The 12,818-nt window shown below is 30.7% G+C and overlaps 1 protein-coding gene across 1 annotated transcript; it reads left to right on the top strand.

The window, feature by feature from the left end:
* The first annotated feature begins 5,506 nt into the window (after positions 1–5,506).
* Positions 5,507–7,522, top strand: LOC136772698 (putative nuclease HARBI1). Its single transcript, XM_066725831.1, has 5 exons — positions 5,507–5,736; positions 5,821–6,107; positions 6,802–7,147; positions 7,234–7,350; positions 7,513–7,522. The coding sequence occupies exons 1-5, from the start codon at positions 5,507–5,509 to the stop codon at positions 7,520–7,522; spliced, it is 990 nt and encodes a 329-aa protein (XP_066581928.1).
* Positions 7,523–12,818: the final 5,296 nt, after the last annotated feature.

Below are 12,818 nucleotides of genomic sequence, written 5' to 3'. Positions count from 1 at the left end.
AGGTTGGGTTGAAGAATTAAATACGCATATTAAGTGGTTAATATTATAATTTTAGTTTTTACAACAATTTAAATAAGCCAACATAAAAGAAATTATACAGTATATTAATTATGTACATTACAACACGCGTAAATCAGAATACTTAATATATTAAAATACATATACAGGGTTAGCCAGATAAAACGCCTCAGACCATGGACATAAAATGATGTTTAACTTCGTAACTCGTAACTATAAGAGATAGTTATTTTTACTATAAGACCTTTTTGAAATGTTTTTTGATTTTCGTTCAAAAAGGTCTTATAGCAAAAATTACTATCTCTTATAGTTACGAAGTTAAACATCATTTTATGTCCATGGTCTGAGGCGTTTTATCTGGCTAACCCTGTATATATATACATGTAGATAAGAAACTTATATCTTTCACCACTACCGAATTATCTAGAAACTTATCGTTAATCATTTCATTTTTGAGTAATTTTTTTATGAATTAAGACTTTTAATGAATTTTTATGAAAAATGTTGTAATTATTAATCAGTTATAAATAAACTTTTGCATGCAACTTACACAGTTTCTCCATAACTTTTTCATGTATGCTTCTTACTATTATTGTTTGTAATAATATAGATAACCGTATGTACTTACAAAATCCTTTTAATATTTAAAGGTAAATAGAAAATTTAATAACACTTCCTCCTATATCTTTTGAAGACAGAATTTACATCTCTTTTTAAAGCTTTCATATTGTCTATGTTTGTAACATTATCTACTGATAATTAAATCACTCAAATAATGTAGATCTTTTTTACAAAAATAAAAACTTAGAAATATCCAGATAATTCTTCTACGGGATTTTTCTCTAACAGCGGAACATAGGATTGTGTTATGATTGGTAGGGGCCCATTTGTTCCAAAATTTTAGTACAATGCGTGTGTCTCTCTACATAACTTTGTGAATATGGCGACCTGTCAAAACACTGGTACACTCCGGGAAATATATTCTGTCCAACTTATAACCAAATGTTTTAAAAGGCCGTACTTCAATAGCGGTCAACACTTTTCTACATCACGCTGGTTACCTGGTCTAGTGCCGAGTCCCGAGCAATAAACCGAGAACAATCGAAGAACCCTATAATATACCTGATACTCTAATCACTAATCCAAAATTACAATTTTTATATTTTTAATCAAACAGGTTTGAAATTATTATGAATACATTGCTTGTATTTTTAACATGAAAATGAATCCAAAAATGACGTTATTCGGACTATTATTTCTATATTAGTTATATCTTACATCTCCCATTTTATTAAAACCTGTTAAAAATCAAATTTATTTTATTCCAATATGTCTATAAATAATCCAAATAAGCATCAATTAACCCGTAGCAGAATCATACTAAAAAAATTGAAATTTTTAATTTTATGAGATGATTAACCTTTTTCTTTTTAAAGATAGTATTTTAAAATATTTACATTTATTTGTCAATTATATCTTAAACTAAAATTTATATTTGTTAATTTTTTAATAATATGTTTATGTCCTTTCCAATATTTTGGAGATTTATTTTAACTTAACGCATAACGAAGATATATAGTAATATTGAATTTTTATTAGAATTTATAGATAATAAAGTAGCAGCTTCAAGGTATAACTAAAAGAAATAATTGTTCGATTAATGTCGTATTTGGACTCATTTTCATGTTAAAAAGACAAGCAATGTATTCGTAATAATTTCAAATATGTTTGATTAAAAATACAAAAATAGTAATTTTAGATTAGTGATTAGAGTATCAGGTATATTATAGGGTTCTTCGATTGTTCTCGGTTTATTGCTCGGGACTCGGCACTAGACCAGGTAACCAGCGTGATGTAGAAAAGTGTTGACCGCTATTGAAGTACGACCTTTTAAAACATTTGGTTATAAGTTGGACAGAATATATTTCCCGGAGTGTACCAGTGTTTTGACAGGTCGCCATATTCACAAAGTTATGTAGAGAGACACACGCATTGTACTAAAATTTTGGAACAAATGGGCCCCTACCTTATGATTGTGTTATTTAACTATAGCAATGAAACACTTACTATACATTATTATAATTAATAAAAGTGTAGCTAGTTATGATTTAATGGTTTTATTAGTTTAATTGCTTCTATTATTCATTATAAATATCATTTTACTCAATTAATCTTAGTTACTACGTTTAATATTTAAATTAAATGGAAAACAGTAATTTGACTATAGTAAAATTTACTATAGTCAAATAACACGAAATCTCCTATGTTCCGCTGTTAGAGAGAAACCCTGTATTTTATAAATATAATATGATTTTTAGGGCTCATTTTTCCATCTATAGGTAAAATTAATCTAGTTGATAAAGATTGCAAACTGTATTAAATTTTATTCAATATTTCAAACTTTACCAATTACATTTTCCAAGACGTTTACCAATAAGTACAAGAACCACAGTCCTTACATATAGGTAATACTACAAACCTCTCCTATAATTGTGAATAGTAAATAGCCTTGTTTGGTAGTAATTCGATAATGCTATTAGTAATTAATAGCAGTTGTATTTGTTCAAATGTTTGTATAATATATTTGCAGGGTAATTAATAAATTAGTCCTGTGTGAAGAAACTTGTTGCTTGTAATTTTTCTCCCTTGTATATCCAATTATTTTACTAGAATGATGATTTGCAACATACAAGTCTCTAATATGTTTAGATTTCCTACATCCATTCTGAAAGAATGTTTCATGTAGAAAATATCAGTTAATTTCCTTTGGACATATGTTACAGTAAGCTGTTTATTTCAGTGAGAATGAATTGCCTATAAATGCATGTATTGTAGTTTATACACACAGACAAAAACCAAATAATTATACATTTCACAAAGTTGCTATTCTTTTTTCTAACCATCTAAAGTATTATCTATTATCTACGAAAAAAAAAAACAGAAAACAAAAATAAAATTAAATAGAAAGATAAAACATAGAAGTATCTTCTACTTTACCTTTATAAACTACTTCATAGTAGAAAAAAGTACAACTCTGATACACGTTGCTCCATTAGTTGAACTACGCTTAAAAATACATCATCAATATTTTGGTGGTAAAAATATTTAATTCATAAAGAGGATTGTCTTGGAAATCATTATTGCAATGTTTGTAAATACTGAGGCTGAAAAATTTAACTTCTTCAAAATATGATGTTATCTATCAAAGGGTCTCTCCAAGGTTCAAGAAGGTGTAACATCTATAATTAAATTCATAATTATTAATTCAGATTAAGTTTTATTAACTATTGAAGACTAGAGGCTGCATTTGTTAAATTAATTAATGCTGGATAGAATAATGCCAGTCCAAGTTAAAATTATGTATAACTTTACTTTAATTACTTTCCACTAAACTTCCTGTATTAAGACGAAATTAATTTATATATTAGACGTGAATCCTATGTAGCTATTTACTGTATTTCTAACATAAAGATATGAAACGAAATTTTATATTTTAGTATACGCTAAAACAGTTTAGTTGTGTGAGTGCAGACAGAGCATGCGCCTACTTTCCAACCCCTCCACAAGTAACACAAATAATCTATACTTTGCTCCACTAAGGTGCATACCCTAGAAAGTAACTATAAAAATTTATGGCACTTTACGCTCTACCATCATAACGCATCTTGTAAACCTTTCTACAACTTAATACAAAGTATCAGCCACAATTAACATTACTGGTCCTTCAGCACATTCATCAATGAAATGTAGGTATCGCAGCTGATACAACTTGGTAAACAAATCCAAAGATTACCTGTAATGAAATTGTATCATAATATAATAATTATACCAAATCTGATCATGCAGTGAATGCCAAACTTATCCAATTATCCTATTAAATTATAGCTTCTCTCGGCTCCTTATGCAATCAGTATCCATAATGTATTGATCCGTAACACCTTTATTTGAGTTATTCTTCTTTAATTACTCATCGCTTTACTTGTAGCATAAACATAACTGAAAAAAAATATCTGATCTTTAAAAATCACATGTAAAATAATATTTGGTACATTTAATAATATTATTATCTGCATTTATTCTTTATATACACTGTCACACAATATTCTTAGTTTCTATTTATTATTTTCAATATTTTTCCTTTAGTATCCTCACCTTTTTGACAATTCTCCCTTTTACACCTCTTTCTGCTATGATTAGCATGTAAACACTTCTACACACCAATATGGCGGATGAATCTCATATTTTGTATCCAACTGTTGGTAGTGACCTCTTTTAAGTTGGCACTATACGTAACTGACCAATCAGCGCTCGCAGATTCCATCATTCCGAGTGCTATAGTCAACTAACACGAATCTCCTATGCTCCGCTGTTAGGAAAAGACCCTGTATAGCACATAATAACGTATATATATCATATATATATGTTATATTCTAGATTCCACAATCCCGTGAACCAAACCAAACCATTCCATTATGGACTCAACAATCCCGTGACCGAAGACAAAACCATTCATTAACGTGCGACATCAGTGACATCGTATTTGTTAAAATATCTTCGAAATAGACTGAACTAAACCGCGGGAGAAAAACGGAACGATGAAACAATTTAAACTTCCAAACCTTTTTCCTACTTTGATTCCGGTGTATGTGCATCCCAGTTGCCGCCAATTGTTACTTATTTATAATTATTTCATTTTCTGATCTGCAATTTGAAACATTCAAATGTAACAATGTACAGTATTTCATATTTAATCTTTAAAAATAAAAATGGAAGAATATACTTCACTTACTTTTACCTGCTGGCTCAACCATATTTCTTTAAAATTGTAGGATTTAGCAGTTTGAGAGTAACAAAGTAATAAAGCACGTAATGAACAATGGATTACCAGAAACATACCGGACCATGAATCACAAAGTTCCGTGATATTAATTTGGTCTTCAGTCACGGGATTGTGGAGTCCAAAATATAACATATATATATATATGTTATTATGTGCTATATTTATCAACAATCATAGATGGCAGCCACTGGCCAGCCATTTTACCCCCATCGGCCCCATCCCTCGGCTTCACATTTAGGCCTAGGACAAACCCTCGGGTTAAGCTACTGCCGGGTTAAGTAGGCGTGCCAACCATAATAATTTAAAAAATATATGAAACCTTTTAGTTGCGAATGCTTTTAGCTTGGGATTTACTTATATAGTTTGAAATTTTTAAATTAGTTCAGGACTATCCAGAGTATCAGGACCAGAAATCAGGTTTTAGAAAAAGTAGGAAAGTAGGCTTATAAAACTTCTGCTTAGGCTGACATTTAAAATAATTAAAAAACTTCTTTTACTTATATAATTAAATTACAATCAATTTAATAGGTCATTGCATTTATACAAAAAAATTGCTTTTTAACGAACAATTGTTATCTCGAGCAGAACATTATTATTAGGTTTTGACAGCTACCTACTGCTATAAAAGAATAAAATTTATTTTCAATTATGAATTTTGAAAACCAATGTATGCTTGATTTCATTTTTGAAGAAGATGATTGTGAATACGAGTATCAGGTGGTTCAGCAGTGCAAAAGAAGATGGATACAAAGGCCACGAATGAATTGGTTTTTCATTTATGATGATAATGATTTTCATTTAAGATATCGGCTTCATAAGCCACAATTTTTACTAGTACTTTCAGAAATCAGCAGCTCATTATGTGCTAATGCTGTTGGGTAATATTTGATATAGAGATAGAAGCTTTTTAATTATTCGTACAAAGTAAATATAAAGAATTTAAATTTTGATTTCATTTTTAGAAGTCATATAATTTCACCTATAATTCAACTGCTTGTCGCATTAAGGTTTTATGCGACTGGGTCTTTTCTTATTACAATTGCTGATTTTAATGGAATTTCAAAAGCCGCAGCTGTGACAATAGTTCATAGAGTATCTTCTGCGATTGCTTTATTAAGTAAAAAATATATCAAATTACCGTCAACACCTGAAGAAATAATGGAAACCCAGATGGGAAATTTTCAAAAAGCTGCCTTTCCTAGACTAATTGGTGCTATAGATTGTGTTCATGTAAGAATTCGGTCCTATGGTAAGTAGTAATTAATTTAATTTTTTGTAGATATATAAAACCAACCACTATTTGGTTACATATACAGGGAGGTTCTCTAACGGCGGCATATAGGAGATTCGTGTTAGTTGACTATAGCGCTCAGGATGATGGTTTCTGAGAACGCTGATTGGTCAATATCATGTAGTGCCAACATAAAATGGTCCGTTACCAATAGATGAATAAGAAAAATGAGACCCATCCGCCATTTTGGAGTGGAGAAGTGTTTACATGCTAGTTGTAGCACAAAGAGGTGTGAAATGGAAAAGTGTCAAATAGTGAGGTTACTAAAGTAAAAATGGAAAATAATGAATGGAAAGTTCGAATATTCTTACTTTCCATTCATTATTTTCCATTTTTACTTTAGTAACCTCACAATTTGACATTTTTCCATTTCACTCCTCTTTCTGCTACAACTAGCATGTAAACACTTCTCCACTCCAAAATGGCGGATGGGTCTCATTTTTCTTATTCATCTATTGGTAACGGACCATTTTATGTTGGCACTACATGATATTGACCAATCAGCGTTCTCAGAAACCATCATCCTGAGCGCTATAGTCAACTAACACGAATCTCCTATATGCCGCCGTTAGAGAACCTCCCTGTATAATTGTACATTATAAGTAAAATTATATGTTAAAAAAATAATAAAAGTAATAAAATTCCTGTGTAGGTGGAGAAAATGCAGAGGTCTTTCGTAATAGAAAGGGTTTTTTTTCATTTAATGTTCAAGTTGTGGCCAATTCAAAATTACAAATTTTAGATATAGTAGCACGATGGCCTGGTTCTAGTCACGATGCAACTATTTTCCACAACTCTGCACTAAAACACAGATTTCAATTTGGTGAGATGGGAAATGGTTTATTACTGGGGGATTCGGGATATTCTAACTTACCTTTTTTAATGGTACCGCTAATAAATCCAAGGACACCAAGTGTGAAATTTTATACAATGAATCCCAAATACGAACAAGGTCCATGGTTAAAAGGTGTTTTGGCTTGTGGACACGAATTTTTCCCGTGTTATCTTTAGGCTCAAGATTTAAAACGCCTGCTAAAACAATGAACATGATTATATCTTGTGCTGTATTATATAATATAATCAGATCAGATATACAACATGAAACTATAGATTATGAAGAGTGTAACAACATATTCGAGAATTACAATCACGATTTACATTCAGATGAGAGACAATATTTAATTCAGAATTATTTCCAAAAGTAAGTCTTATATGTATATACATGGCTTTTCTTTCAAAATGCCCCAAAACATATCATTAGATAATGAGTTTATAATTTTCACTTCCATGATTGGAGTTATTTTAAGCAGTAATTTCCATGTAATAATAATACACGTTTTATTATAAATCATTCGTATTTCAGATGTCTGTAAAGAATATCACCATTGATCTGTATATTTCATACATTTGAAGAATTTGATGTAAAGGAAGCACTAATTGCACTAGTAATATTAAAACCCCAAGTATATGCTCTATTAGCAGTTGGAACAACGGCGAATGAGTCAATCACTTACAGAGTTTCTTAAAACATTAATTATAAATCTTAACCTGATGAGAACAGGCTAAACCACAAAAGTATGTAAAAGGAAGAAAGAATTCCAAGATAATTGCAAGCAAACCAGTTAGATGTGAGAATTGGTAATGAAAAGATTTAAATGTTGCAGTTTTGTATGAAGATTTAGTTATTTATAAGTAAAAACAATAATTAAACGTACATAAATTTTTGTAATAAACATAACTTGGATCAAAAATATTATTATGTATCTAATTGTAATCTAACAAATAATAAAAAAATAATATGCTGCATTGTTTGCATTCAAACCATAAAGTTTACAAAAATAATTAATAACATATTCTTTAAACGCTAATCAGGTTATAACCATGAAGTCAATAAATTTATATGAAATAATAAGGTGAGAATTAGGTCCGTCTTCTTATCTTTAATCAGTCTTTGCATATTCATATTATTAGCTAATTTTGACTGCTTGTCAATCCATGGACTAGGTAGAGGTAGAACAAGAAAATCACACTAGCCATGCCTATATGAAAAGGAATAGATTTTAGAAAATAATTTGTTATACATAGATATAAAAATAGTATATAACTATACCCATCACTTGTGTAATAATTTATCATGCAGTTAATCTGAATTAGATGTACTAGTAATAATTTGCACGTTATTATTATTACATCTGTATTCCCATTGACATCTTAATAATTTTACTTTTAATTGTTCTTTTTCAAGCTGTTTCTTTAAAATTTTTTGTTCAATAATACTCTTTTCCATTAATTCTTTTTTCATTAAATTTGTTAGTTCGATCTTACTTTGTAACAAGCTGTTTTGTATGGTTTCAGTGTTATGAGAATATGAAGATAAGGGTTTGCTTGTTTTGGTTACTTTTTTAACCAAATTACTAAGAGGTTGACTTAATGGTTTGGACAATTTCTTAAGGTTCCATTTCTCCCATTTGTCAATTTCACCAGCTGTATTGCTTAAATACTGAAAAAGAATTAAAGACAGATCAAATAAAGGCTATGTGTACCAATTATCCTATTTTTTAATAAAAATCTAATATTTTAAACCTCAAAAACTGGATCCTTAGCAGGGTCATCATTTTCCTCTTCCAACGCAATAACCTCTTCCATTACATCACTTATATTTTTATTAATAAATGTTCCATCATTGTCATTGGGGTTTTCCAGTCCGTCAACAGATATTCCTATAATTTGATGAGTTTTATCAAAAAGAATATCTTGGCAAATTTTGTTTCTTCCACCTCCTAGAATATTTATGGTTAGTTTTCAAAGCTGTTACAAAATTTTACTTCAAATTTAAAACTATTACCTGTTTTATAGGTCTCTTCTTTTAATTTTGAAAAATGTTTTCTTGTATGTCTCTTAATATTAGACCAGAGATTTTTTAAAGATTCCACGTTAGCATTTTTATTAAGATTTGTATTAAATTTAAAACATATCAAATCCCAAGTTCTATCTTTCTCGTGTTGCCCTACAGCATCAGTTATTTTATTCTCAATTATCATTGAATAATTGTTGATTAAATCAACAAGCATTACTTTTTCTTCATACGAATAGTTCTCACTTCTTTGTCGTTTAACTTCCATAATTTTCGTAAGCAAGATTGGCTACAACAACAAAAAATTTATAATCACTACACAGAACACAAATTATAAATTAAAAAATCAATTTGAGTAAATGCAATTACCTATCAATAGTTTATAATTTAATTATAAATAAAATAAACTTTAATTATTTCAATTTTCAACCTAACTACAAGTTTTCTGAGCCTCCTTCTTTTCTTTTTCTGAAACCTGAGTCATGGTGGTTATGGTTCTGATATTCTGGATAGTCCTAAACTAATTCAAAAGTTTCAAACTATATAATAAATCCCAAGCTAAAAACATTTGCAACTAAAACGTTTCATATATTTTTTAAATTATTATGGTTGGCACGCCTACTTAACCCTGCAGTAGCTTAACCCGAGGGTTTGTCCTAGGCCTTATAGGACGAAACAAGCCATATGCTCCCTCCAGGTACTTCGTACCACCATGGGCTCCATGTAACTGAGCAATTCAGGCAAGCTTCATGTACAACATAGCGAGTAAAAATCTGAACATGGAAATTTGGGTTGGCAGCAGTGATTGAAAAGCCAGATGACGTCATTTTTTATAGAATCAGTTTTTGCCAAATGGTTAGTACACGAGACTTTTGACAGGTTCAAGGATGTAGCGAGCTTATTGGTGGTCCTTTTGGTTTCTAATTGAAGACCTAAATACTAAAATATTCATTATTGGTTTCAATATATAATTTTTATATCTAATATGACTACAAAGCTGTACTTTTCCTATTCCTAGTTTTTGGCCAGTTCTTTTGACTGACGTAATATCATTGTGGTCCTTTAAACCAATAAATCTTCATGAAACCAGGAAACGATACCTTTATGTAATTATCGCTCTATAGAATTATAAGTATTTATATTAATTAAAAGATAATTTTAAATTACATAACACCTTTAAGAGTTTAATAAAATTCACTTTCAACAAATTAAACTTTTTTTCATTTATCACACCGCTTCAAAATTAATTATAAAGCACTGCCCTATATAATTCTTATACAAAACCGGCAACTTCCATTTTTTTTACATGTTAACATAATATCTACAGTTTTAATTTAATTAAAAACACACAAAATCAAGGTTTAATTTATTTTATTCAGTAATAACATTTCATTATATTTGGTCAGCTACAAATCGTAATGATAATTATTAAATACATTACTTCACCAATTGTTAACACATGCTTAGCATTTAACATTGTTAAAAAGATATTAAAGTAAACAAACGGACCTGTCAAAAGTCTCGTGTACTACTCATTTGGCAAAAATCTGATTCTATGAAAAATGACGTCATTATACCTAATAATCACTGCTGCCAACCCAAATTTCCATGTTCAGATTTTTACTCGCTATGTTGTACATGAGGCTTGTCTGAATTGCTCCGTTACACCGGCCCTTAAGGTTAGACCCAGTTTCAGAGCTGCAACTTTCGAAAAAACCCTAGATGGATCCTTACCTAGGGAATTTTTATTTTAGCAAAATGGAGTTTGTCCTTATCTGTTAAATGCAGAGTTGCCAGAAATGAGCTTTTTTGTAACAGAAACAGTTGAACAGGGAGGGCAAACACACAAAGCCGTAAGCCCCTATGAGTGTGAAGTGGCTACTGCGCCAGTCAAGAGGAGAAGGTAGGGGTTACTCACACTACTTTAAGCCATATCCGTGTGATCAGCATTCTGCTGAGCACTGCTGAGGAGTAGTGAAGTTGAGTAAAGCCAGATCTTGCCTCTCTGTGTATACCTTAAATGCTGAATTTACCCAAAAAGTCGAAGCAAATAAAAATCCTTTTCCTAAATTAGTTTTTAATTATTATAAAATGCTTATATGTAGCCATTAATTTAGTAGATTTGGTAATAAATGCAACAAATGCGTTCTTATAATAATAAATAAGCAGTTGAGGTTCAGTAAACTTAATGTTTTTATATTAACCTGGTAACAAATGCATTTTTTTATTTATTATTTAGTTCAATAAGTTAATGGTTATTAAAAAAAAATTCCATGTGTAATGAAAAAAAATTAAAAAATTTTAAACTTCGCCAAGACTTGAACACGAGCCCGCCGTGTGACAAACGGCAACCTTACCGTCTGTGCTACAGAGTTCATTTGTTATATCAGAAGCAAAACAGCCTTTTAAAGAATGACTACAATTCTTTACTAACTCGCCATAAACGATCAAGAGTTAGCTGCAATAATAAATACATTTATCTCCACAGCATTATTGCACTAAATTTATTATGTTTTTAATTTGAAGCATACATTTTATATGAAGATACGATACTTTAAGGGTGTTCATGCAGTACTTTAAATACAAAACTATTCATATGCTCGATTATCATAGTTATTCAACTACATATAACATATATTATAATATTACTTAATTAATTTATGATAGTTGAGCACATGAATAGTTTTGTATTTAGAGTACTGCATGAACACCCTTGAAGTATCGTATCTTCATGTAAAATGTATGCTTCAAATTAAAAACATAATAAATTTAGTGCAATAGTGCTGTGGAGATAAATGTATTTATTATGCAGCTAATTCTTGATCGTTTATGACGAGTTAAGCCAGCGGCAGCATTACCAACTCCGCCATTTTGATTATACTACGGTGTACAGTGATGTCAGTGATGCCAGAATCAAGTTTTTAGCAACAAAAATAAAGTTAACCGCTAGCCAGCAGCAGTATAGAAAATTTGAAGGAAAGAGATATATAGCTCTTCCCTTCGAATTTTCTATACTGCTGCTGGCTAGCAGTTAACTTTATTTTTGTTGCTAAAAACTTGATTCTGGCATCACTGACAACACTGTACACCGTAGTATAATCAAAATGGCGGAGTTGGCAACACTGGCCAGCGGCACACGATGCTTGATTTGCTGCTGGATCGTTTGCTAGTTTTTATGCTTGTTGCCTTGCTGACAGCCCTGTTGGTTGTCTTGTTAACGGGATCCCTCAAGCCCTCTGTAGCCAACATTACGGAACGAAAAACGAGGGAGAATTGTCCAGCGCTATTTTTCAACCGATTTCAATGTTTTTGGGCTTGTTGAAATCGTTAGGACTCGCTTTTTGTCATAAATAAAGCCGTATTTTCCAAAAAACGTAAAAAAATAAAATTATTTAAAAATTCGCATTAATAATATTTAAACGCAAAACAAATATAAAAATCGGGCTTCTTATGACGAGGTGCCAGACCTAACGATTCCAACAAGCCTAAAAACATTGAAATCGGTTGAGAAATAGAGGCGTACCATTGTCCCGCGTTTTTGAGGTGGACGAAAACCAAAAATTTTTAGGAAGAAAGCTAGGCTTCCTCCCCTCTCGCGGCTCACGCTAACGTGTTCCCCCACTCCAGCATCGAAACTTACTGTAAAGCTTTCCTCATATTTACGCTATTCCCCTATCTGTAGCTATACACATATAAATACCGCTAAAATAATGTTGAGAACATTTCATTTCGCCGATATAATGAAATTGCTAAAAATGCAATTCTCATTTTGAAATAAAATTGTAGAAAAGGAGATTTCGTAATGCTTGAAATAT

The sequence above is a fragment of the Prorops nasuta genome, unplaced genomic scaffold, assembly GCF_024137725.1.
Source record: "Prorops nasuta isolate Cenicafe-Biocafe unplaced genomic scaffold, Cenicafe_Pnas_1.2 PNAS00001, whole genome shotgun sequence".
Classification (NCBI taxonomy): domain Eukaryota; kingdom Metazoa; phylum Arthropoda; class Insecta; order Hymenoptera; family Bethylidae; genus Prorops; species Prorops nasuta.
Note: the sequence above shows the minus strand (reverse complement) of the source record. Positions and strands in the feature narration are given on the sequence as shown.

Excerpts from the sequence above, each read along its gene's own strand:
- LOC136772698 (XM_066725831.1), top strand. The coding sequence starts at position 5,507 with ATGAATTTTGAAAACCAATGTATGCTTGATTTCATTTTTGAAGAAGAT. Across the intron at positions 5,737-5,820 it reads TTATGTGCTAATGCTGTTGG|AAGTCATATAATTTCACCTA; the intron begins GTAATATTTGAT and ends TTTCATTTTTAG. Across the intron at positions 6,108-6,801 it reads TGTAAGAATTCGGTCCTATG|GTGGAGAAAATGCAGAGGTC; the intron begins GTAAGTAGTAAT and ends ATTCCTGTGTAG.